The sequence below is a fragment of the Colletotrichum siamense genome (assembly GCF_013390195.1).
Source record: "Colletotrichum siamense strain Cg363 chromosome Unknown KSG_Cg363_contig10, whole genome shotgun sequence".
NCBI classification, from domain to species: domain Eukaryota; kingdom Fungi; phylum Ascomycota; class Sordariomycetes; order Glomerellales; family Glomerellaceae; genus Colletotrichum; species Colletotrichum siamense.
The window spans coordinates 1,366,837-1,391,008 of NW_023501023.1; the positions used below are offsets into that span (position 1 = coordinate 1,366,837).

At 51.3% G+C, this 24,172-nt stretch overlaps 7 protein-coding genes across 7 annotated transcripts; 4 read left to right on the forward strand and 3 right to left on the reverse strand.

Annotated features, from left to right (window-relative positions):
• Positions 1-290: 290 nt before the first annotated feature.
• CGCS363_v014284 (Satratoxin biosynthesis SC1 cluster protein 4) lies at positions 291-1,971 on the forward strand (the record flags this gene model as incomplete). The annotated part of the gene is made up of 8 exons (XM_036646133.1): positions 291-389; positions 445-580; positions 633-814; positions 867-903; positions 962-1,029; positions 1,086-1,468; positions 1,522-1,589; positions 1,643-1,971. 8 exons carry the CDS (start codon positions 291-293, stop codon positions 1,969-1,971), a joined length of 1,302 nt encoding a protein of 433 aa, XP_036488018.1.
• Positions 1,972-10,582: 8,611 nt separating this feature from the next.
• plyE-4 (putative pectate lyase E) lies at positions 10,583-11,405 on the forward strand (the record flags this gene model as incomplete). The annotated part of the gene is made up of 2 exons (XM_036646134.1): positions 10,583-10,998; positions 11,057-11,405. The coding sequence occupies 2 exons, from the start codon at positions 10,583-10,585 to the stop codon at positions 11,403-11,405; spliced, it is 765 nt and encodes a 254-aa protein (XP_036488017.1).
• Positions 11,406-12,394: 989 nt separating this feature from the next.
• On the reverse strand, positions 12,395-13,660 carry CGCS363_v014286 (uncharacterized protein; the record flags this gene model as incomplete). The annotated part of the gene is made up of 1 exon (XM_036646135.1): positions 12,395-13,660. One exon carries the CDS (start codon positions 13,658-13,660, stop codon positions 12,395-12,397), a length of 1,266 nt encoding a protein of 421 aa, XP_036487997.1.
• A 4,378-nt stretch (positions 13,661-18,038) lies between these two features.
• Positions 18,039-18,969, reverse strand: CGCS363_v014287 (putative NADP-dependent mannitol dehydrogenase; the record flags this gene model as incomplete). The annotated part of the gene is made up of 3 exons (XM_036646136.1): positions 18,039-18,079; positions 18,131-18,262; positions 18,312-18,969. 3 exons carry the CDS (start codon positions 18,967-18,969, stop codon positions 18,039-18,041), a joined length of 831 nt encoding a protein of 276 aa, XP_036488967.1.
• A 712-nt stretch (positions 18,970-19,681) lies between these two features.
• xdhA-3 (putative D-xylulose reductase A) lies at positions 19,682-20,933 on the reverse strand (the record flags this gene model as incomplete). The annotated part of the gene is made up of 4 exons (XM_036646137.1): positions 19,682-19,918; positions 19,969-20,515; positions 20,585-20,868; positions 20,922-20,933. The coding sequence occupies 4 exons, from the start codon at positions 20,931-20,933 to the stop codon at positions 19,682-19,684; spliced, it is 1,080 nt and encodes a 359-aa protein (XP_036488971.1).
• Positions 20,934-21,324: 391 nt separating this feature from the next.
• On the forward strand, positions 21,325-22,035 carry CGCS363_v014289 (putative uridine kinase; the record flags this gene model as incomplete). The annotated part of the gene is made up of 1 exon (XM_036646138.1): positions 21,325-22,035. One exon carries the CDS (start codon positions 21,325-21,327, stop codon positions 22,033-22,035), a length of 711 nt encoding a protein of 236 aa, XP_036487998.1.
• A 372-nt stretch (positions 22,036-22,407) lies between these two features.
• Positions 22,408-23,363, forward strand: CGCS363_v014290 (putative NADP-dependent mannitol dehydrogenase; the record flags this gene model as incomplete). Its single annotated transcript, XM_036646139.1, has 3 exons — positions 22,408-22,584; positions 22,641-23,042; positions 23,103-23,363. 3 exons carry the CDS (start codon positions 22,408-22,410, stop codon positions 23,361-23,363), a joined length of 840 nt encoding a protein of 279 aa, XP_036488850.1.
• Positions 23,364-24,172: the final 809 nt, after the last annotated feature.

The window sequence follows — 24,172 nt, forward strand, 5'->3', positions numbered from 1 at the left end:
CGTGCTGCCTTTGAAGACGCTTTGCGTGCAAGCGTGGCCGATCTCCTGGGACTGGGCCATCGCGCCGCCCCCCTGACACGCATCGGCAGATTCAGTGGCCAAGAGCATCATAGAAGTTTTGACCACACCAAGCCCGTTGGCCGTTTTCGTCGGGAGGGGGACGCACCGCTCTTAATAGGCATTGCGCCCATCATGCACGCGTACTTTGTGAATGGTGATTGATCCCGTGTAACATTGTTTTCTGCCATTGTCTTTTTCGTGTGTCATCCCACCGGCATCAACCGTCCACCATGAGGGCCTCTCTGGTCTCGATGCTCCTTGTGGGAGCCGTGAGGCTGGTGTCTGGATCTGCGTTCACCGACGCCTTGGGCGCGGCCCCGGAGTGTGCTGTTCGTGAATCTCAGCTCTGCTTGCATGGATTTCCTCGCTGATGCTTTGCTTTAGGTTACATGCGCTCTCAAGGCCCTGCCTCAGTCACCCTGCACCATCGATAATACGACATGTCTGTGTACGAATCCTGTGTTCAACGGCTTCGTGGGAGACTGTGTGAAGACGGCATGCACCGTCCAGGAGGCGCTCAGTATGTGTGGATGGATGATAGTACTGGCATCGATTGCTGACCTGCTGGGTAGCCGTCACAAATCTGACATGGTCGGCATGCGGATTCCCACTGACTGATACGACAAGCACGGCACGATACACATTGATTTTCTTGCTTATATTACCGGTGTCTTTCTTCGCCGTCCGAATGATCGCAAGATGCCTACATCTGACGACATGGGGCGTCGAGGACACGACCATTGTGCTGGCTTTTGTATGTCCGGCGTTCCGCGTTGATACCTGAAACAACACTGACTTGAGAGCAGATATTCTTCTTACCCTTCGTGCCGATAACATTCGTCAGTAAGTGTCGGCAAGATCTGTCGAAACCGAGGGAATGGCGGGCTAACATCCAGGTCAGTGTTGAACTATGGCCTTGGCCAAGACATTTTCAAGCTGCACCCCTATCAGATCACAATGTTTCTAAAGGTGAGCCTGCAGTCCAGAAGACTTGCGCGCAAGAACTTGTCACTAAGCGAACCCAGCTACTATTTGTCCTCCAACTTTTCTACATCCTCGATCTTGCGGTGATCAAGGCCTCGATCATATGTCTCTACCTCCGAGTCTTCAGCATCAGATCGTTCAGGACGGTTTTATGGTGCACACAGGGCTTCAATTTCCTCCTCGGGTTTTCCTACGTCCTTCTGAGCCTGGTTCAATGCCAGCCACTTAACCACTATTGGAACGGATGGGACGGTCGGCATCCTGGCAAGTGTGCCGACCTCAACTTGATCGGACTTACCCATGTCGGTTTGAACATTGGGCTGGATGTTTGGATGCTCATTCTACCAGCATCTCAAGTGTACAAGCTGAACCTTCCTCTGAAGAAAAAGTTGGGAGTCATGGCAATGTTTGGCGTTGGTGTCTTGTAAGTCCTCTCTGTCTCTCTCCGGAGCCCATCCCTTTCTGATCCGTCAACAGCCTCACAATTGTGAGCATCATCCGGATCAAAAGCTTACTGGTCTTTGCCACGTCTTTCAACATCACTGGTAAGTCTATTGTTCATCGACACTTATGGAATCGTCACTCATCAATACTGCAGCTGAAACTCTCTGGGGCATCATTTGGTCCTATGTCGAGCTTTGCGTCGGAATCTCCGTTGCTTGCATGCCAGCCGCCAGGCAGCTTGCAGTCAAATTCTTCCCGAAGCTCATCGACCTGACCCGCCAGAGTCTGACGAGGTCTACGAGGTCTGCCAGATCAACCCAAAACACAAACACCGAATTGCGACCTGTATCCAACAGCCGAAGATCTATGAAGTCCGACAATACGGGCGTTTCTATTCTCCAACCGGATAGCCGGTCTTTAACAGACACAACCACACCCAAAAGCGCTACTTTTACGATAGATGGATCGCGGCAGCAGAAATGAAGTCGAAGCAGCTCTTCTCTCTACAGCACGAGTACTGTACGAGGTGACTTTTGGGGAAACATTGGATAAGAAGTCGGCGCAATATGGATTTCTAAGAGTACACACATATACCCGAAGTTTCAATAGGTTCTTAGACAGGTTGGCAATTTTGGAAGCATACGAGACACATACAAGAACTAGCGAGGACAACGAAAATCTTTTTTGTCACTGGTATTTGATAAGGGCGCAGAGATTCGGGGCTTCTTCCAAATGTGACAACACAATCGAGAGTGAACGGAGAGTAAATTGCATGTCGTCATCTGGTCATCAGAAATGTTTGTGATACTTGCGAAACGAGTATCTCTTTCTTGTGGAGAACACTCTCTTGTCACCATGTTTCGCTTCAGAGTTGCCAGACTTGGTTGTTTCAATGGGGTTGTGCCATTCAATGACCTCGCATCTCTCGATACAGGAGGGGCACATGTCAAGAAGGTCAGCGTTGCATGAAACTGCATTCGTATGTGAGAGTTCAGACGAGTCAGATCATCTTGGTAGGCCTGCCTTTCACCCGCTCAACAATCGGGGCGATTGAAGCTCAAACATGGCTTGTTTGTGGCGATTCGAATGTTTGGGGCATTGATGGAATATCCACATCGGGTCTGATCGCATTCAAGGCGATTCGAGAATTGAGAAGGTACATCCAAAGTTTCGTGAGTGGAACTAGGCCCTGAGTCGGTGATAGTGTTTGCCAAGACTTCTGTGATCTTATCTTGTACATCTCAATCCTATCCCAAGGCCTCAACGTGCAGCGCATTTCGTTTCGACCATCAATTGAGTTGTGGCTGAGCATCTTGGTAGTAGAGCACGAGGCTATGAGCTTCTTACTGCCAAGACCGCTCAGCGGCTGTTTAGTTTAACAGCTTCATCGCATCCCAACCTGCGGGAAACTGACTTGTGTCGCGCTTTTCCGTCAAAAGTATCTGATTCATGAAGAGTGACGGAGATGACGGATAAGAGCGCGGAAGGTTGCTTCTCACCCCGACTTTGGCCGAAGTTAACTCATCCAAACTTTCAGTCTCGAAACATTGTTCTGATGCGCTTGAACAGAGTTGCGGGCGGCATTTGAGCTGCATTCTACGAGATATGGGACGATGGCGGTGAACATCGGCAATTGTTGCACGACCCGCTCGCGATGTCGTCTTCTCATTGCATGCCAAGAAGGACTACTCCGTCACCACCCCAGACTCGGTTCGCGTTCGCTGACCCGCTTGAAACGGCCGATCGGCGGCGGAGCCGAACGTGCGAATGGCGACATTTCGGTAAGGACTCCGAAGGGCTTTGAAGACAGCCGGGGGTACCGGATCGGCATGTGGGTTGCAAAAATAATGGAAGATACAGCATGTACGTACGTATCGATTTCAATTCGTCTGCACTGATGATTGCCTGTCACAGGACTCCATGCAATCAATCCTTGCAGGCTGAGGAACACCAAAAGCAGAGAAATCTAGTGAAGAGTCAAGAACCCTCAAAAAGCAAAACTTTTGGGCCCTAACCAGGGATCGAACCTGGGACCTCTCCCAGACTGAATTGTTACTGAATAACCCTAAGGGAGAATCATACCGCTAGACCATCAGGGCGAGTAGAAGGAGTGGAGAAACATGCTCCGATGGGAGGGGCGGAGGGCAAGCGAATTTCGTAGCGTGCGTCTTGACGAGATGGTGGGGGCCTCGGAGTGGGACAAACTCTCGATCCGTTGAACTGCAGGGGCTGCTTCACGTGTGAAAGGACAGCCATAGTAAGTTTGAACGAGTGGTCGTTGAGTTCCGGCGTCTTTATGTTTTGGCTGAACAAGAGCAGCGGCTTATTATGTGTGGAAATTGTCTGCTGAACTACAGCCCTATGTACCTTGTCATGCTCCTGTCTCTTGAAGGTTGTAGGGGAGTGCTGGATTCTGCGTTCCCGAGTCCTGGAGAGAGCGGACGAACTCAGATCGACAGGAGCGCCAGGAAGCTACTGAACAAATACTTATGCAGTATCTATTATAGAGTGCGAGGTTTTGACGACTGATAACTTGTGCTTTGCTTGCTATGTTGAATGCCTTTTTCCTCGGGTCAAACAGGGTAATAGTCAAACTAGTGAATTATATTTTAGAAACGAACGATAAAGAAGAGAAACTTTCCTGCTTCTTGAAGTCATTTTAAACACAAACAAGACTCTATGGTCTTCTATGCGAACGTCCGAGGCTGTGGACATGTCGAAAAATATATTACATATCTTGACTTCTCATGATCTAGCACAGGCATATCGCGGATTCGTCGTTCAGTTGCCTTCGCTAAGATCCTAAAACTCAGCCTTCGAGGCCGTTGAACCATTTCATCCAAGATATCTTTTTGCGATCAGAACACCATGTGAATCGCATTCACAGACAGCTAATTATTTCTGATGAAGTCGGGTGTAATATGCCAACACAATATTCACAAAGTCAATAGTAACATGAAATCGGTCACGGAACTACCCCGACGACCTGAAATTCTGAGTTTTGATAGAACTTGTGTATCACTGAAGCACATTTGACGGTTGATTCAACCCTCTGAGTCGCCGGACTCGAACAAAGTGAAGCAGTAACTTCTGGTAAAGATGTCTTTTACATTCAGAGGGTGGAATGGACGTGTGACGGAGCAGAGAGCTCAAGGAAAGAATATGACAATTTACAAGGGATGAATCACGTTTAAGATGCCAGCTGGGACGTATCAATTGGTATGTTTGGAAAGTCCTCGCCATCAGAAGCAGGTCGGTGGTACTAAACAGCCGCCACTGATCAAAGTCAGAGCAACAACATCATGGCTACCAAGGCTTCGACTCTCGTCATTGTCGTTATATTATCTTGATGCCACTCAAAAATTTCCAAACGCACCTGTCATCTCTGCAATTACCATCTGATCTACGCATGTATTGACTTTCGAGTTGGTGTGGCTTAATAGAGTTTGAACAGTATACATGATATCCATGGCTAAATGAAATCCCGCTGACGCACGTTCCTTTCAAGCAAAACATGTCGATATTGCGCAGGGGCCAGGTGCGAAGAAACGGTGCTTTTGAATTCACCGGCACGTGGCATTTGTTCTCTTATTGCGACCGAGCTTCATTATAAGTCAAACTCAAATCTGACCCAGATGTCGCATTTCGTGACAGGCAATCAACTCGAAATCTTAAACGTCAAAAACATGTTTTGAACGAGACTTGGCCCATCGCTGAGGGACAACGGGTGATGCCCGACCGTGGGGCCACGGACTGTGCATCAATACATCGCACACATTTGTCGATGGTACATGCCGCGTCCCCTGGATGTATGGCACTGCTTACTATTGCAATACAGTGCGAGAAGGCATGATTAAGGTCTCGGCTCATTCAGGTTAAGGCACACTTCCTCCAAGAACTCTTGGTGTGGAAACTACAGCCATCGCGCGTTGGCTTCGTTACTGACCGGCGAGGCACTGATAACGGTTTACAGGCTGCAGCGCTTCCGAATGGGTGTCGACTTCTTCCTTCGCAGCTCAATGCTTATCAAATTTGGCGGAGAGCCTTTGGCACCAGTCTTCCATCCTCCCGGGCCATATCAAGCCGGTAGGCGGTGTCATGCTGTCAATCTCAAGGCTTCCAAGCATCAATGATGGCGTAGCACAATTTGATTAGAATCATAATTAAGAGGCGCAGCAAAACATAGTCACCCATAACTTCAAATACAGATATGATGAAGGGAACTGAGCCTAGCAGAGCACGATGTCGGATGCGCCGGATCCAGAACGTTAACTATGTTTTGGCCTCCGCAGCTATCTCACACATGCACTTCGTTTCAGCGTACAGACTCTCGGGCTCTCAACGAAGCGACTTGTAGGCAGCGCAAAAGGGGCGTCCGGCAGGAAAGATGGCATCAACTGGATTCAACACCACGAAGGAGCGGTCAGCTTTGCTGGGCCAAGACTGTCAAAATTGACTCAACTGGACAGCGGTGTGAAGGCTCCAGGAGAAGATGGCCAACGCTGGGTCTGGCCAGAACTCGGTCGGGTCATTAGCGTGGGCATTGGTGAGTTCATTAGTGTGGACACAAAAGTGCGAAGGACGGAGTGTATCTTGGTCAAGAAGAGCCCCTATCGTCTAGATTGCTTGTCCTCGGCCCCCGACAATCTCCTTAGATATCCCGAATATTCTAGCTGCATCGGTTGATTGTCCCGTCTCCCCGGCGGTCTAGACATACTTCGTCCGAACCATCAAGCAAGGCTTCATGTTGGGGGCTGGGTCCATCTATGCTCCTGAGTCGGTGAGATCCGCAACGACAGCGTATCCTAAGATACAAGCCAGTAAAGAGAGCAAGTCTATCGTCTACTGAACCTGTAAAGAAGCAAGATACAAATTGAATAATGGATCCTGCCACCCCCCTGATGGCTGTACATGCACTTTGTACCTGGTCATGCGCCCGTAGTGGCTGCATAGGGAGAGCTGCTGTGTTTGAGGGGCGAGGCGCCCGCTTTGAGCACCCACTTTTGATGCCAGGTTGTGCCGCGGTGGATGTGTTTGCTTCCTGTAGGCGCGGAGTTGTTGGCTCGTGGAGAAGGCCTCATTCGTACTTGGCGATGGTTTTATCGAAATCATCGGATGATAGACCACAACTTTTGTAACATGCTCGACGGCTACGTTGATAAGGAAGCTTTGTGCTGGAGCTACACGAGGCTGGGCCAGCTGTCCCCCGCCACGCTGAATGTCGGCGACCGTCTCTTGCTATGCGGTGAAGATTTCTCACGGTAATGGTAATCAAAAATTCAAAAGGGCTATTTCCGAATGCCTTGGCAAGGATGTCAGTACGGTTAGCAAGGATGGATGATCCAGGTGTGGTCCTGCTGCGCTGGCATTTGGCGGAATCGAGCTCCGACGAGCCTTGCGTCTCCATCGCGTTCTGCCCACGGCATTCTGCCCAACGTGGAGCATGCCGGCTCCTTTCTTCTACAGAAAGACGTCGACGACATGTCATTTCTGGAGGATTACTTGCGGAGAAGTCTGATTCGGATACTTTGAATTTACGAACGCGAATGACTCTGCGGGAAAATCTTGTTTTTTTCACGATCATGCGTTCATGGTGTGAGACCGAACGGGAGTCAATGCTACCGAGGAGATGCACGAAATCCACGGAAGTGATTCTCCCTCCACTGAGAATCAATAGTTGGGAATGGGTACTCCATCCGAACGATTGTTTAGATCATATCCCGTCGGCTGCTTCCAGTAGGTAACCCAACAAAAGTGGTTCGGGTTGTAATCGCAACGTCGATTGTGCTGCAAGGCAATCTGTACGATGCGTTCACGGGGGCTGAACGTTCGTATCCTAGTGCAAGACCCCTATGCTTATCCAAAGATCCCTTGGCTTAAGATCTGATTGCCCGCAGGTAGGGTAGCAAGTAAGGCGTGAGGCTGGTCCTCACTTGCCTCACAATGTAAATCAGGGGTTGGCTAGGTGTGCTCACCTGAGAACATGGAATGCAGATAGATTAAACATGAGATGAATCCGATTTTTTACGAGCTTTCTCGGACGAAAGCAACTTTACTGGATTCTGTCTGGTGCGGTTGACGATACGTCTCCAACATAGAGATTTTCCTAGTATATCCAAGTGGGCATTGTACCAGCCGGAGGAATCAAGGATGAGCAGAGTACCAAAAAAAATCCCGATTCCTGTTGTTGATCTCAATGTGAACCTGAAGCAGTCTCGTTGCCGCGGGCAAAAAAGCACGTTGGCGGCCGAGTCCAATGTTTGGATGAGAATACAGCGCCCACTTGGCACATCAACCGATGCTTGCTCCCGTTTGGGGCGCAATCTCGGGGTGGACATGGCCCAAGGACGATACCCACTCATGACCCTCTGTTGGCATTTTCGCCAGCTCTAGCCGGGCGACTCCGACCCCCGTAAGCGGCGGATTCGGCCCCCTTTTTCGCCGGACGTGGTTCCAGACGGGGGAGGCGGGAGGCCTCTCGGAGCGTCCGGGGAAAAGCCGTTGAATCTCGAATTCGGCCGTCCGGTGGCCGCTGAAGCTGTAAAAAAAGAGTTTTTCAACGAAGCGCGTCGAGCAGAATTTGGCAACCCCAAAAGACGTTCGTCACGATCGCGCAGAGCTGAGCTGGTCAGTGACCTCGGTTTCGTGTGTGAAAAGTGCGCAGATCGATGGATGCTAAAAAGTCTTGGCAGAGGTTCCAGTCTTGGCATCATCTCCTTTCCAAAAGTCTTGGCATCACGTTTCTGGAGAAGTGCCGTGGGAATTCCTCGAGCTAAATGGAGACTGCACATTGGTGGGAAAAGGGGGCGGCACACAGACAACGAACCACCCCCTTGCCAGGCTGCCGGGTTCAAGCGTTGTGGCCCCATGGGCTTTGTTGTTAATGTTGATTGAGGCCATCCGATCTCCGCTCCATGTGCCTGTCGCCCAGTATCCGTACCCGCGTTGGATTCACACACCGCTAGAACAGGCAATAGAGCGACGGAGACTGACTCTATTTTTCCTTCTCTACCTTGTATCATTGCAACAGAAGTCGGGGCCAGGGCCGATAACAGCCAGGTGACATTGAGGGATAACCCAAAAAGCCCATTGTCGCTGCGCGCGCCCCGCGATGCACTGCAGTTTGCGACTCTGCCTACAGCGACTGTAACGTCCACCCACATTCCAGACGGCACAAGTTGGTGATATATTGCAGAAACTGGAGATCGTTTGACCAATCGCGCGGCGCATTGAAAGTAGCGGGGTCCTATGTATTTTGAACATCAGCGACCGTAGTGTAATGATTCAATGCTTGATCCACATATGACGGAAGAAGACTCTTTCAGTAGCATGTTGAATCGGATTAAATCAACACTGTCTCAGAGTCAGAAAACCTGCTCCCGTTGCCCGTAGCCGCTGTAGAGTTGGCCCGTCCTCACTCAGTGTCAGCGGTACCCCGGACAGTCGATTAAGGTCACGAAAGTTCAGCAGGGGACGGAAAGCATGATCTTTTAGCGGGCATTGCGGTGAAGGTTACGGGTAATGACTTGCGCAGCGCACCAACTGGCCAGTGAGCGACCAACAGTAATATCAGGCTCGCCACGGCTTAAGACTTTGTCAAGTCATGATCCCTGGCCCCAGGCAATAAAGCGGTTCGGTTCAGTTGGCGCCGCGCTCCACCAATATCGAGTCTATCGATAGCATATGCGTATCCTCTTAACCTTTGTAAGGTTATTCGAGAAAAGCTCTAGCATCAAGGTCAGGGTTAGACGAGCGCTACGGATAGAACAAGTCGGCTTGCTGCCAGTTCGGCAAATGCCAGCTCAGAGGCGTCCGTCAAGGTGCCAAAGTCCCCAACGCATTTCCATTTCCGTGAGCTCGGGAATTACTCAGGACCAAGGTAACGGGTCTTATCTAAATGGAAGTTGGTTCCATCTGGAGCCCCAGTTCATCTCCCTTCGATATACAACCGAAACATGGGTGGCGGCGAATGGGAGCGCTTCCCGCGCGCTAGCGTTGCTTTCGAGTGCACGGAAACATTGCGGATTATGGCCGACTTTTTGGCTCGTTTATTTTTTTTCTGCTCACTCCGAACGGCTGGCAACGTGACCTCACCGAACCTCAAACCACCCGACTTGTCCCCAAAAAGAAGACTCTCCACTCATCTTTGACATGGGTTAATTCTTTTTCACCAGTCAATCACCCCTGTGACAGCCCCTGACATGTTTCATGGTCCAGAATGCAGAAAGCGCCACTTTTTAGACAAATACGAAATGTGAACCGTCTCTGGACTGGTACGGATACAGACAATACGCTATGCCAACTCGCTCACGGGTCTGATGGGTTTGCACAATCATGCCCCCCCTGAGCCGATGGGCAAATTGGAGATCTAAGAGTCAAACGGCCCTGTCCTTGGCGCTGCTCATGCCTTGACATCCTCTTTGGGCAGTCATTCTGCCCCTGTGATCAGCCAAACATGTTGTTCCTGCGCGAAGGTTGCGGCTCGCCGAAGCGTCCGAACCATCCTCCGATATCAAGGTGGATCATATCGACAGGGGAGGAAGGCTGTGCCCGAAATGAATCGATTGTTTTTGCGCCCAGCTGCAATCCGCACTTTTGCCCCTAAACCCCGGTCAACTCAATGTGAAGCCTGGTGCCATCACTTGCCGCGGCGCAGGCCATATCGCACTCAATCTCACTCCATCGTGGACCGGGCGGTACACTAGAAGTTCTGGATGGGCCTCAATCACCCTAGCCCTGGCGAAAGCTTGTATCTGTGAGCTGGACCAAATGCGAGGTCCCACTGGAAAAGTCTTGGCTGAGGGATAGGACTGCAGAATCAGGATCACTGCTTGCAGATGGTGGTGTGGACTTGGCACCAGTTCGGGGGGAGCATCTCGAGAGCATCTCTTCGATATAAGAAGGCGCAGATTTCCTGCCCATCAACGTCTCTTTCTTTCCTCTCCATCCTCTCATCAGCATCTTCCGCTACCGTCTCTCCTTTACCAATCCAACTACTCACATTCTTTAACCCTGGTGGTTATTCATTCGTTGTCAACACTCATCCAACTATTCCAACTCTACGTGTTTTCTTAAACCAACCACCACTTTCAAAATGAAGTTCTCCGCTGTCCTCGCTGCCATCTCTGCCTCTGCCGTTCTCGCCGCCCCCGGTGGCCAGTCTGGCCCCAACGGCGCCGCCGCCATCGAGAAGCGCGCCTCCTTCCCCATCCCCGCCTCCAAGGGCACCGTCACCTACAAGGCCGCTCAGTCCGTCAAGGGTACCTTCGACGGTGGCATGAAGACCTACGGCCGTGGCGTCAAGTGCACTGGCCAGGCTGAGGGTGGCGACAAGGACGCCGTCTTCCTCCTCGAGAACGGCGCTACCCTCAAGAACGCCATCATCGGTGCCGACCAGATCGAGGGTGTCCACTGCAAGGGCTCCTGCACCATCAACAACGTCTGGTGGACTGCTGTCTGCGAGGATGCTCTCTCCCTGAAGGGTGATGGCAACGCCTCCGTCATTGGCGGGTAAGTAACATTCTGGTCACCGTCATACCCAATACAATTGCTAATAATACCTCTACAGTGGTGCCCGCGGCGCTGAGGACAAGGTCATCCAGCACAACGGTCTCGGAACCGTCACCATTGACGGCTTCACCGTTGTCGACTTCGGCAAGCTCTACCGCTCTTGCGGCAACTGCAAGACCATGGGCAAGCGCTCCGTCGTCGTCAAGAACGTCAAGGCCTACAACGGCAAGATGCTCACCGGCATCAACTCCAACAAGGGTGACACCTCCACCATCACCGGCACCTGTGCCACCTCCGTCAAGGAGATCTGCACCGAGTTCCAGGGCACCACCCCCGGCAACGAGCCCAAGAAGATCGGCTCCGGCCCTTCTTCCGCCTGCAAGTACTCTACCCTCAAGGCTTGCTAAGCGTCTCGCTTCGCTTGGTCTTCGTCTTGGGTCTCTGGTCGCTACGGTGCATCTCTCATGCGCTCAGTCTCTGTGAGACGCGAGTGAACTTCGTTTTACTGGTTAAAGAACGGGGAAGGAAGACAACGAACCACGACTGTTTCTTTTCTGTGGTGTGTAAGCTGATGCGCATTCACTGGGCCGCTTGGCCATTCTGTGTACATATGAACATGGGGTCAGTGTATTTAAACAATATAATCCTCATGACTTGAGTCAACATACCTCGCAATCTCATTCTCGGTGATTCTTCCAAACAATTTTCCACGACAACAAAAACGCGTTCCCCGCAAAACGTCAAAATAAACTTGATGGTCGGATCTTTAAATGCATGTCATTGCAGACGCCTCCACCGGGATGAACTTGGCTACCCACAAAGTCTAATGCTAAGATGTTAAACGACGGCTATCACGGCACGCTCTGTCTTCCCCGGACGGATGAACGGCACCCACGGCAACAACGGCACACACAACCGAGCCAAGATCATGGAACGCGTCAACTTCGAGCCAAGTCTGCATCGACCCCGGTTGGGTCTCCAGAATAAAACAAATAAAGACTGCCTGTTCTCCCGCATTTTTCTGCTCACTGTGGTGAAATGCTCGGCCAATTTGTGCGACAAAATTTTCAACCAACGCAACTTCTTGCACCATGCAGCAACCTTTTCGAAGACCTCGACATTCAATCGCGATGCCAAGCGTACACGAATTTGCAGTCACCATTCAATAGTCAAAGCGACGGAACCAAACGAAGCCAGCGATTTCATCGATGCCTCTAGTCTTCGACGCTCACGAACCCATCCGATCCTATCCTCTCTCCCAACGACCAGTCCGCCCCGTTCTCCGGACAATACTTAGCCAGGCTGCAATGGCTTCCTTCAACTTTGGAGCCGATGGAAAATTCCGTCCAATCGATTTGTGTTCCCATACAAAAACCCTTGGAGGGTTTGACAAAGGCTACGGTGCAACCAGCGGCCCTTCCTTGGCTGTGCCCTTCTTCGGCCCAAGAAACATGAACCCTGGATCTCCAATCACACCCACGGTGAAGACTCTAGATTGGTCCTCCGCCCGATAAAACCAGCCCAGCCGGAACTTCAGGTCGGCCACATGGTCGTAAAGCCTTTTGGAAGACAGCCGTTCCACGTCGTCTGGAAGATATGCCCAGATATTCGAGTCCTTGAGCAAGACAAACATCGCCGCCATGCTATTGAAACCACTTGGGGCAAGTCCTTTCACGTCCATATCCAGCGGCAGAGCTTTCCGTAGGTAATGACGCGACGCTGTGGAGAGCAGCGCCCAAATGTCAGTCAGAACTACTGATGCCATTATTGTGGTAAGAGCCCAGGCCACCCCCGACTTCTGTCTGAGACGACGTCGCTCGTTGTCAGTAATCGTTGCGTTGAGCTTCGGAAGGCCGTTGAGTGGAGGAGCACGGTCTGCAGAGCTCTCAGTCATGGTGAAGCGATTTTCGAGGTTGGCTAGTTGGGCTGCGACGAGGGCGTAGTTGTGACCAAGTTTCTTGACGATGGCGTCTTCCTTTTCTGAGTTGCGAAGGTCTTGGGCTGAGAACGGGCCGTGCGGTTCAAATAAGACGCCAAACTGATCGTTCTTTGAACCAGCGAGTTCCCAGTCCAGTTCCACTGATGGCTGGGCGCTGCCTACGGACAGGTCGTCAAACTCGTAGCCAATTGGTGGAATGTTGAAGGTAGGGTCCAACGGTCTCATGGTTGACTCATCTGGCCTCGGTGGTCTCGTCGAATCCAACACAAAATCCCCGTTGAGAACTTTGAGGTTCACTTCGGTGGCAACTTCTTCCCAGGTGTAGTTGCATCTCCATATTGTGAGGTCGTCGAATTGATGAGTTGAAGCGTTGTAGACGCCCCAAGCATAGGTTTCTGTTCTCGAGAACGTGTATGAGTGGCCGTAAGCATCGAATTCAAGACCCAGCCCGCAAACGTCATTTATCGTAAAGAGATTATACGGAGAGGCAAACTCCTCAGCGAAGTGTATATCTCTAGGCCCCCCGGCAATTTCACCATCCTCCCTGGTGTCTCCCACATTGACTGCGTTCGTCAGCTCAGCTTGGCGACCGTCTGGACAAGTAATGAACTCAGACACATATATATCTCTGAAGAGAGAAGGACCTCCATGATTGACAACCCTGTAATCTTTCGGCTGGACGCTTGAACACTGAGATCCCAATCTGACAGCTGGTGCTGCCATTGTGAGTGAGACTCTCTCAGAAAGGTTCATATCCTTTGGGCTTCTAAGAGTGGGAAACACCAGATTCGCAAATGTGTTCTGCGGATAAACCAATGTTGGATCATCTTGATATAGTAGAAGGCTGCTGACCAGTCTTCGGTTGTTCGTGGATAAATCGAGGCTTTTGGAGGTGTTCTCTATCCTGAAAGAGCCCAGCCATGTTTCCTGTTGAAGCTGGAGTTCGCGAAAGTCCGGATCCACGTCAGTGAAGAACAAGCTAGAGGATAATGTCGTCAAGAATGCACATATTATAGTGACAAATTGTGAGGCGCTCACAGTCCAAGCCCGTCGTGCAACAGAGTCGAAGAGAGTGCGTAATCCTAACATGTCGAGATGTATTGTATCAAGATCCTGCACGCTACAGGCCTTGGAAGATAACATGTACAGCGTCGAAAGGCTTCTATAAGCGGAATTGCAGCAGTTCGTGTAGACGGAAATAATGAGCGCAATCAGCGCTGGCATTGAAGTCCAAAGTAAGTGAGAGTAGCCGTCATTCGTGTTTATTACAAGCCGGCCATTGGTTTCCGAGAGTTGGTGTGTGTATTGAAGGGCTGCGATAGTTGAGAACGTGAAGATAACAGACAGCGCTCTTACCCATGTCCTTAGGACGAATGGGGTAAAATCACAACCACTCCAGGTGGTCGCTGTGAGGTTTGATTGACACGCCGCCTGTTTCGCCTCGCTTTTGAAGAACAGCATGTGTCCAAGGATGGTAGAAGGATTGTGTTTCCAAACCACGTTTCTTTTATCATGCTGAAGCAGAAAGAGAATCGTAAGTAACACCAAAGCTCCATTCAATACCGCAAGGCATGCGCATACAGTAAGGTTGACAACAAGCTTGTTAACGTTTTCGTTTGTGGAACCAACAACGGTTTCTTGCGGACCGGTAATTCCACGTAGGAAATAGTGTCCAAGCAAGGGGAAAAGAGTCCGAGAAACGTTCAGAACCGACTAATAAAGCATTTCGGTAGAGTAGGATGCTATGTCGCCGACCTTTCTACTCACTAGCTCTGAGGTTGTAAAGTCTTCACCCGCTTCCAGTAGCGTCATCAAGCAGACTGGACCAAAGAATATGGTATGCGGCCGGCACAAGTTCGCGGATTCGAGCGAGTACATGCTTTCTTCGGCCATGGCCCAAAGATCCGCTGAGACAGACGATGTGTCGCTTTCTGGCACAGGTACTGCCTCGGGGCTCACCCCGTTATCTATTACTTGCACTTTCGACTTCGAAGATGTCGATGTGCAAAGAATCGCCGCGAAACTCTGAATGACTGGCAAAGTTGCTTTTCCTGGTACATTGAGCCTTGTAGAGTAAAATAATTTCTGATTGTGTTGCTGGGGTAGGTTCGAGCATGGTCTGGAGTTGGCTAGTCCGCTGTCGATATCTTGAGCACCCCACGAGCCAATCCATTCTTCGAACGTCGTGAAATTGAGAAGGACTTGGTGCCAAGGAAACCGGTTCTCAACCCTTACAGGAGACTCGCAACCTTGAAATCGGAGCTCCAACTCAACTGCATAGTAAAGAGTTTCGTTGGTGTTTGGCATCTGTTGAGGCTTAGACTCAGTGGAAGTAAAGGACTCAAGCTTCAAGCAATGCATATCTGCAAAAAGGCCATCAACCTCGACTGTCAAAGGCGCGTCTATGCTTCCTCTGGCAGTTGCGTTCCGTGGTATGAATGTTTGGTACGCGGTATCCTTAGTAACTCCGAAAGGACGCTGCAGCTGGAAGTTCTGCAATGCTTTGATCAAATGATATGCTCGACCATCCAGAACCCTTATGTCGTTGAATCTATCTTCGATAGAGTCGAGAAATCTGACATCAACTTCATTCGCAACTTTGACGCTGTTGACGCTAAGCAAGCCTGGGGCAAGGACGATTTGCGCTTTAATGAGAAGCGATGCGACGGTTGCGAGAACAACAAGAAAGTGGCGTCTTTTGAATGATTCGAAAAGAACTGCATGCGGTAGCATTGCGGTGTAGTCGAGCGCATGATCATCTTTTCTCCGTGGCAAGTGCTGCTGTAGAGCAATCCAAGGCATGTATCGAAGAGCTTGAAGCTCGACCCTTGACCAAAGGACTGAGATGGCCGTGAGAACTAATTTGGAGCTCGCATGTTAGGATACAGAATCGATCTTTGAGTTTCGGGCAGAACGCCTACCTGCTACCGGGCCGAAACGCCACCCGGATGCGTAGTCCGTTTGAGTCATCACAAGGCCATCGTGCTTTTGGGAATAAGCGAAGACGCCGAAAAGACCAGCAGTGCTAACAGCGAAGACGCCCATGAAACTGAACAAAGATATGGGTCGAAGCCAGAGTGGACTCCAGGTTGTAACTTGGCCGGAGAGAGTCCTCAGTTCGTCCTCTTTCCCACTACTGTCATCGGCATCAGTGAGGGTTGGGTGGTCGACATGTGATGAAAGGCGTTGATATTGCAAACACAACCCTCCTGGGTGTTCTGAACTAACGCCGCTATTGACCTCGTGGGTCCCTGAGCCAGTCTCGTCTTGAATGCTTTGGGCTGAAGTGCTGCCGTCTGTGAAATAAAGAGGGCTGGTCTCATTGTCCTCGGGATGAAAATCGCCAGCAACATCATTTACTCCGATAGATTGTTGGCCATGCCCCGTCATTATGGGCAGTTGTTTTTTTAGTATTTTCTTTTCTTTTCTTTTCTTTTAATCTGACAGAATAATGTGTTACGCAAAGTTCACACGTGAGCGTTCAATTTAGAAAACGAGAGTATTTCAACGGCTTACAGAAAGATCTTTCCGCAAAGTTGAAAGGCGTTTGCGATGGTTGTTGCAGGAAAAAGATGACCTGCAGGTGACGTCCACGGGGTTGATCAACAAGAATAGTGAGGTCAGCTATGATAGAAAAGAGTTGATAGGTTCAAACCCCGAAGAATAGCTCTGCTGATGACGTAGAAGCAATATTCTGGCATTGTGTACAGCGCTTGATGAAAGATTCAGCTACACGCCAAGTTACGTGTAAGACAGGAGGTGAGATTCAACCTGCAGGCTGCTTAAACGAGCTTACTTCGCCTCTCCAAGCCAGCTGAAAAGGACTGAGAAGCAAGGGTGCATAGAAGATCGAAGCGAATCAGCTGTAAGTAACGCTTTGGATTTAAAAACACCAGGGATTGCACCGTCGGGGTTCCCGGCCGTCTTGAATGATCATCCTGATTCTATCGATAACGCGCATGCACCCTGCAAAAGGACTACCTCAGAGTCGTCCGATACGCAGCCGCTGTAGAAGAGAAGATTAGCGGACCTTAGGTGTTACGATTATCAATTATTTTCAAATTCCGGAACGAAAACCATGGAATTTTCGACTCGCTGAGATAATGTCAGCCAGATCAATCATAATCACTCTGGTACGTAAATATACTTTAGCTGCATTGATGGAGCTCTGGCACCTCAATCGACAGTCTTCTCTGGAAGGAATATTGCAAACATCTTCCTTCAAAGGTGAGCTCCTAAAAAGGTATTTAGAGGTATCTCAGTAGTTAAAGGCTACATTTGGTTTCTCACAATGTCCTAGATTAGCCAGCTGACCGTTTGCAACTCCTTATTACGCCTGCATGGATCCCTCAGCGTGTAGAATATGGCGCGCTTCTGTTTGCTAGGGCTTCACGAATCCGCTAGCTAAGCGAGCGAAGAAGCCTGGGTGGGTCCTTCAATACTACTTAGTCAGAATGGTCAAATGTTGTAATCAGCCAATCAGATCTCAAATCCCCGATGGCACAATTGGCTAGCGCGTCAGACTGTTAATCTGGAGGTTGGTGGTTCGAGCCCACCTCGGGGAGTCACAGCGGTTAAACTCCGCCACGCATTGAGACTTTCTTTTTGATTTTCTGTTTGTTGATCTGTGTTGTACGGAGTACAAACAGGCCCGTCCGTGGTTGAGATCCGACTTGATCTTTCCCTATCTTATTACATAGTGAGCTGATGACGAAACTTTTAAAGTTTTTAACGCGAGACCGCCTACTTCCCCTGTGTTATGCTGACTACTTTCCTGGCTATTCTACCTTATCTTCGTTGTTGCTTCTATCGTCGTCGTCGCTACTGTCGTCTCAGGCAGGAGAAGTTAAAAACACAGGAAATATAGCCGCGCAGGAAAAGGAAATACAGGCGGTCTCTTTAATGCCTCCGTAGGTTGTAAGTATTCGAGGTCTTGATGCAGCAATCTCCTCAATCTTTTGATAGGCTCTCGAGCATTGCGTTGAGCCTTTGCTGAAGTCTACGACTGCGCAAAAGTGCAAGTGACCTTGGGCGCTGTTCACTTCCCTGAGTTGAGCACGTATTTTACTTGAACTTTTCAATTGAAAAATGTACTTCTAATCTAAGGCAGTGTGTATCCACCATCAATCACTAGATTGGCACCTGACACCGTCGTTAGGACTGAAGTCTCCAATATCAAATAGGACAACATACCTGTCATATAACTGCTGGCGCTGCTAGCGAGGTACACATACGAACCCTTCAGCTCAGCAGGCTCGCAAAGTCGGCCTCCGGGAATCATGGAGAACCATTGCTTCCTCCACTCTTCAGGGTGCACAGAAAGCACTGCATGTGTCAGCAAAACGCTCAACAAAGTCCGAACAGGAGGACTCACTATCCGTCGCAATGAACCCAGGAGACACACAGTTCACCCGTGCAAAGTCCACCCACTCCACCGACAACGACTTGGCAAGGTGTACCACCGCAGCCTTGCTCGCGTTGTAAGCCGCCTGCCTCTGCGGCACATTCACCAAAATAGCCGACACTGACGCGGTGAAGATAATGCTGCCCCGTCCATCACTGCCCGCCTTCAGCTGCCTCTCAAACACCTTGGCCGCCGCCTGCGCAGTCCAGAATGCACCGTGGAAGTTGACGTCCAGCATCTCACGGAACCTGTCCTCAGGGTACTCGATAGCAGGGATGTGGTCCGCAATACCGGCGTTGACCACGACAATGTCCAGCTTTCCGCCGCCAACCTCTTTCGTCGCGGCATCAATGACAGCCTCGACCTCAGATCGCACCTTGACATTGCACTTGTATGCCTTCACCAACACGCCGTTACCAGACTTGGACAGAGCAGCGGCCGTGGCATCAGCCTCCTCCGGAGGCGTGCTGGTGTACGTGATGGCAACCTTGGCGCCGGCCTCGGCGAGACCGCGGGCGGCTTCGAGGCCGATGCCTCGGGTGCCACCCGTGACGATTGCCGTCTTCCCGGCGAGGTCGAAATGGGAGGCGACCGGCGCTGCGGAGTTCGGGTGGCTCGGAAGGACCATGTTTTCTGCTGCGTTTGGGGTATATATTCGGGAATGAATGCAAGTCCTTGATACTTGGTGATCTTGTTCGAGCCGAATGGTCTGACTATGGACCAGGGCAGAGACACCAGGCAAGTGCCGGGGGATTTTGTACCGGGCCATTTGCGGGAGATGTGGGTCCGGCCGCCGTCATGGCTTTTGGCGGCGAATCAGGCATTCGGTCGACTGTCGTCCGGAGCGGAAGGGGTTGCTTCGGTGCGGGGAAGCTGGGGAAGCGGACATCTGCCACCCCTGTCCGAAGGTTGGGCATGCCGGGACACTTGCGCACCTGACCGCAAATGCTGATGTTTGCTCAGGCTTAAGCTAGCTTGATATCAGAGGGCTCATTGACAGGGGACAAGCAACTTCGATAAATTTCTTCGGGAAAGTCCAGGGTGACATATGTTCATGATCATGATCATCTTCGGCAAAGTCAGAGGTCTGCTTTCAAACACAACAGACACACATTTTTTTTCAATAGGTCTAGGCTTGGCATTATGAATTCGACATTTCAATTGACATAAATACTTCACGACGTGAATGACAACTTTCTTAGGTATGGTGTGACTGCAGTTATCTATGACACAAGGCGAAATAGGTTCATGTTAAGGGTCATGCCAGATAGATCAACGTTGTGCTACGACCGCAAACATTTTATCATCATGATGTTTTTATTCTTCATCTATGCTAGCCTCTATTTTGGTACACCTTGGATGACGACCTTCAAAGTGTCCTCCTTCGCCTGCCTTACAACCTCGAAGGCCTCGACGGCCTCCTCGAACTTGTAACGATGAGTGATCAACTTCCTTGGGTGGACCTTTCCTGACGCTACCAAGTTCACAGCCTCAGGGTAGCATCCCGTCGTGTACCTGATCGAGCCCTTGATGTTCAATGCACGAATACAAGCAGTGGTGATGGGGAACACGACATTCTGAGTCAAGTTAGTGGACTGCCCGCAAATGCCGACTGAAGTACGCTTACCTCCTTGCCCATCCCGGCTTGCACATAAGTCCCGCCCTTCTTGGTAGCAAAGACACCAGCCTGGATGCATGGCTCAGCACCCGTGCACTCCAGAACCATATCAGCTCCCTCTCCGAGACCGTAATCCCTGAGAATCTTCTCACCAATGGCGCGAGAAGCATCAACAGGGTCCTCTGGAGCATTGGGGAGCTTCTTTGACACGTAGACATCGTCAGCTGCAAATTCCTTGGCAAACGCCGCGCGAGACTCGGAAATGTCCACTCCAATGACCTTGCTCGCGCCGTAGGCCTTGGCCACGGCCTGGCAAAGAACACCAATGGGTCCGCAGCCGAAGACAAGCACTGTTTGGCCGCCCTTCAGCTCAGCAACCTTGCAAATCTGCACCGCAACAGCAACCGGCTCCACCAGCGCGCCGTCCTCGGAAGTCATGTGCTCAGGGATAGGATAGGTGTAGTCGCCGGCGACGATGTAGTACTTCTGCAGGGTACCGTCCCATGGAGGTGTCGCCGCGAAGACGGTGTCTGCACAGAGATTGTATGCGCCGGCCCTGCAGTGATCGCAGCTTTGCTGAGTTAGAACATGCCTATTCTCAACGTCCATTACGGTTGAAACTCACTGCCTGCATGGGACACCGGGCTCAATAGCAACCCGGTCGCCGACCTTGACATTCTTCACCTTGCTTCCGACTTCGACAACGGTCCCGGCACTCTCATGGCCGAGAACGATGGGCGACTCGAGGATGAAGTCGCCGATCCGGCCGCGCTGCCAGTAGTGGACGTCGCTGCCGCAGATGCCCGTCTGCTCAATGTGAACGCGCACATCGTACTCATCTCTGAGCTTGGGAACCTCGCGGTTCTCGAACGAGACGTTCTTGATGGAGTGGAGCACGAAGGCAGGGTTCTGCGGAAGATTAGCGTTGGCTGCGAAGCCAGGGTGTTGTCCATCCAGCTTACGATTTCGGACATCTTTGAGGTATGGTGAGCTTAATTTCGGTTCGAACCCTGATGGCAGTGAGACTTGGGATATTGTCGATTCGCTTGAGCTCTACCAAGCTTGGAAGCATCTTATTTGTGCAGGTGGGAGACGGCCGTGACGTCGACGCGGGGTACTGCGGCGCCGGCCGGAGCGGGGCCGCCGCCAAACGCCGAGCTGAGTCGGGCGACTGTTGCCCGATGTGCGCCAATCAGCATGACCTGCCCTCCGCTCGAGCGCCATTTGTTCTCTTGCTTTCCCATCCGGATATTTCTTGGACTCGATTCGTTGGTGCGCCATTGTTGGCTTTGCTAGGGTCAATGTTACCGCTCTGAGGCGCCCATCAACAGCCCGAGAAGTCTAGACCACACCCACACTGTCACCATGGAATCCACCTACCAATCATTGGTCCAACGCATCCTTTCCAAATGGGAAGAAAAGAAGGTTTCCTCTTCCAGCGCACCGGATACCCATCCCCGTCTAATCATCGCGCTGGCGGGGCCACCGGGCTCCGGCAAAACAACCATCGCTCAACGCGTCGTCTCCGCCATCAACAACTACCCCGGACCCCACCCCAAATCCGTCGTCATGTCCGCTGACGGCTTCCACTTACCCCTGGCAACACTCCGCGCACTTCCGAATGCTGCGGAAGCGATCGCCCGGCGCGGCGCGCCGTGGACCTTTGACGGACAAGCTGTCGTCGAGATCGTCCGCGAACTACGGGTGTCTGCCGGCCACCAGCCGGTCTTGGCGCCTACATTCGACCACAAAGTCAAAGACCCCGTCATTGGCGGGTTCACGGTGGATGCCGATGTCGACGTCTGCATCGTTGAAGGGAATTACTTGCTTGCGGACGAAGAGCCTTGGGGTCAGATTGCTCCGCTGGTGGATGATCGTTGGCTGGTCAGAGTTGAGTCGGCACTGGCCCGTACAAGGGTTGCGAAAAGACATGTTGCAGCCGGTATTGAGGACACTATGGAAAAGGCATTGCACAGAGCAGAGACTAATGACATGGCCAATGGGGAGTTTGTTGCTAAACGGAGCGAAGGCAGATATGATCTCTTGATTGATAGTGTCGAGGAGTTACCAAATTAGCGACTAAGACTTGAATACCATTTCGCGTTGTCTCGGCTCGTTTCGTGTGTAGCATGCAAAGTGCTTGGCGCGTATGTGTATCAGTGAGGGTGAGAGCACTCCGTCCGGAACATATGCCCGCGGGTGTCGGTGCGGGCCACCCGAGCCAACATCCGGGGATGGCTTCGAAGAGCTTGGCATGATCTCCCGGGTACCAAGTAGGTCTGAAGCAGAAATCACGCATGACTTCTATTTGAACCCTAGTCGCAGAGTCTCTATAGACAGAACTCCCATTCTAAGATCACACACATCTCCTTCGTAAAGACATCAGCATACTGTCTACAGCAACACTAGTCCTTCATTGATACCCAAATAATCCTAACTCACATCACCATGACCACCAACGGCACAACAAACGGCACAAGAAAGTCCATCCGGGCTCCCAACCCTCCTGTTCAAGACAGCGTCTTCAAGCAATTCCGCCTCGATGGACGCACTGTCATCATCACGGGTGGAGCAGGCGGCATTGGTCACGAGATCGCCAAGGGTCTCGCCGAAGCCGGCGCCAACGTACGACCATCCTGACCATATCCCCTGAACATCGCACATGGCTAAACCTCCCGCAGATCGCTATTTGGTACCACACATCCTCAAAGGCAGCCAACTCCCTCACCGAGACCCTCATCAAGGACTTTGGCGTGAAGTCAAAGTCCTACCAGGTTGACGTCCGCAACTACGCCGCCGTCGAGGCCGCTGTAGCGGAGGCTGTCAAGGACTTTGGCCGTCTGGATGTCATGATCGCAAATGCCGGCGTGCCCTCCAAGGCAGGTGGTCTCGACGACAAGGTCGAGGACTGGGACCACGTCCGCGCAGTGGATTTTGACGGCGCGTACTACTGCATGAGGGCGGCTGGCCTGATCTTCCGCGAGCAGAAGAGTGGCGTCGGAATCATCACGGCGTCCATGAGCGGCCACGCCGCGAATGTCCCGCAGGAGCAGAGCTGCTATAACGCATGCAAAGCCGGAACCGTAAGTTCGATTTCGTTCGTCTGACATGCCACCGCCCGGACTAACGCCGAGCTTTTGCAGATTCACCTGGCCAAGTCTCTGGCTGTCGAGTGGGCTAAGTGGGGAGGCCGCATCAACTCCGTCTCCCCCGGTTACATTGATACGGCCATCTCGGGTGACTGCCCATTCGAGATGAAGGAGGAGTGGTTCAGCCTGACGCCGCTGCGCAGGGATGCTGATCCGAGGGAGTTGAAGGGCATCTACCTGTACCTCGCCAGTGATGCTAGCTCTTATACCACAGGAGCTGACTTTATCATCGATGGTGGTTACACCGCTCGGTAGATATCTCATGCTAGTTAATAACGAACTTTTGCGCTGAATCTGTCTCAAAAAACAAAGAGTCTGCCGTTTCTCAAGTATATGTGTTCAAGTTGCTATGGAAGGCTGGGTTTGGGCATACGTATGGCTGTGAATTATGTAAAAGCTTTTAAATAACAATCTCGGGTGTCAAATGATGCATAGAATCAATCACAGACTTTATGTTCGTAGTAGATGATTCGATTGTGTGAAGTAGTAGCTTGACCGCACTTTCACGTGCGAGCCTATTTTATGGACAATAAGTTGAACATATGGTTACCCTGGTGGTTTTCAACTCTCACGCGCTTAGAAAACTAAGGTTCACGTCTTTGACTCCGACAGCAACTCTAGAGCGTCTTGGCCGGACAGCAGCTTCAAGCCTTCACTTTCATGCACAGTCGTATGGCTCAGTTTCTTACTTTTTCCAACCTACTGGAAACTAAACGTTATGTCCTTCATGAACGACAAGCAGCGGAATCCACTTTCATTCTGGCTTGCGTGTGCACCTCACAAATTCCCAACAACACCCGGCCTCCTGTGGGCCAGATCCCAAGCGAGCATGGACGATGTCCGAGACCAAACACCGGTCTCCGATCAAGAAGAACCATCATCACAGCCATCATGACCACAATTCAACTTTGAAGACATCACGATGTCGCAACAGGTCCCGGTTCAACCTCGTTCTCACCCGATCATCGAAAGATCCCAGCAGCCGGGCCTCGCTCACCCCTGCCCAGCCTTCCACGCATGCGTCTTATTGCCGGGCAGAGCCTGCACGGGCTAGGCACCATCAG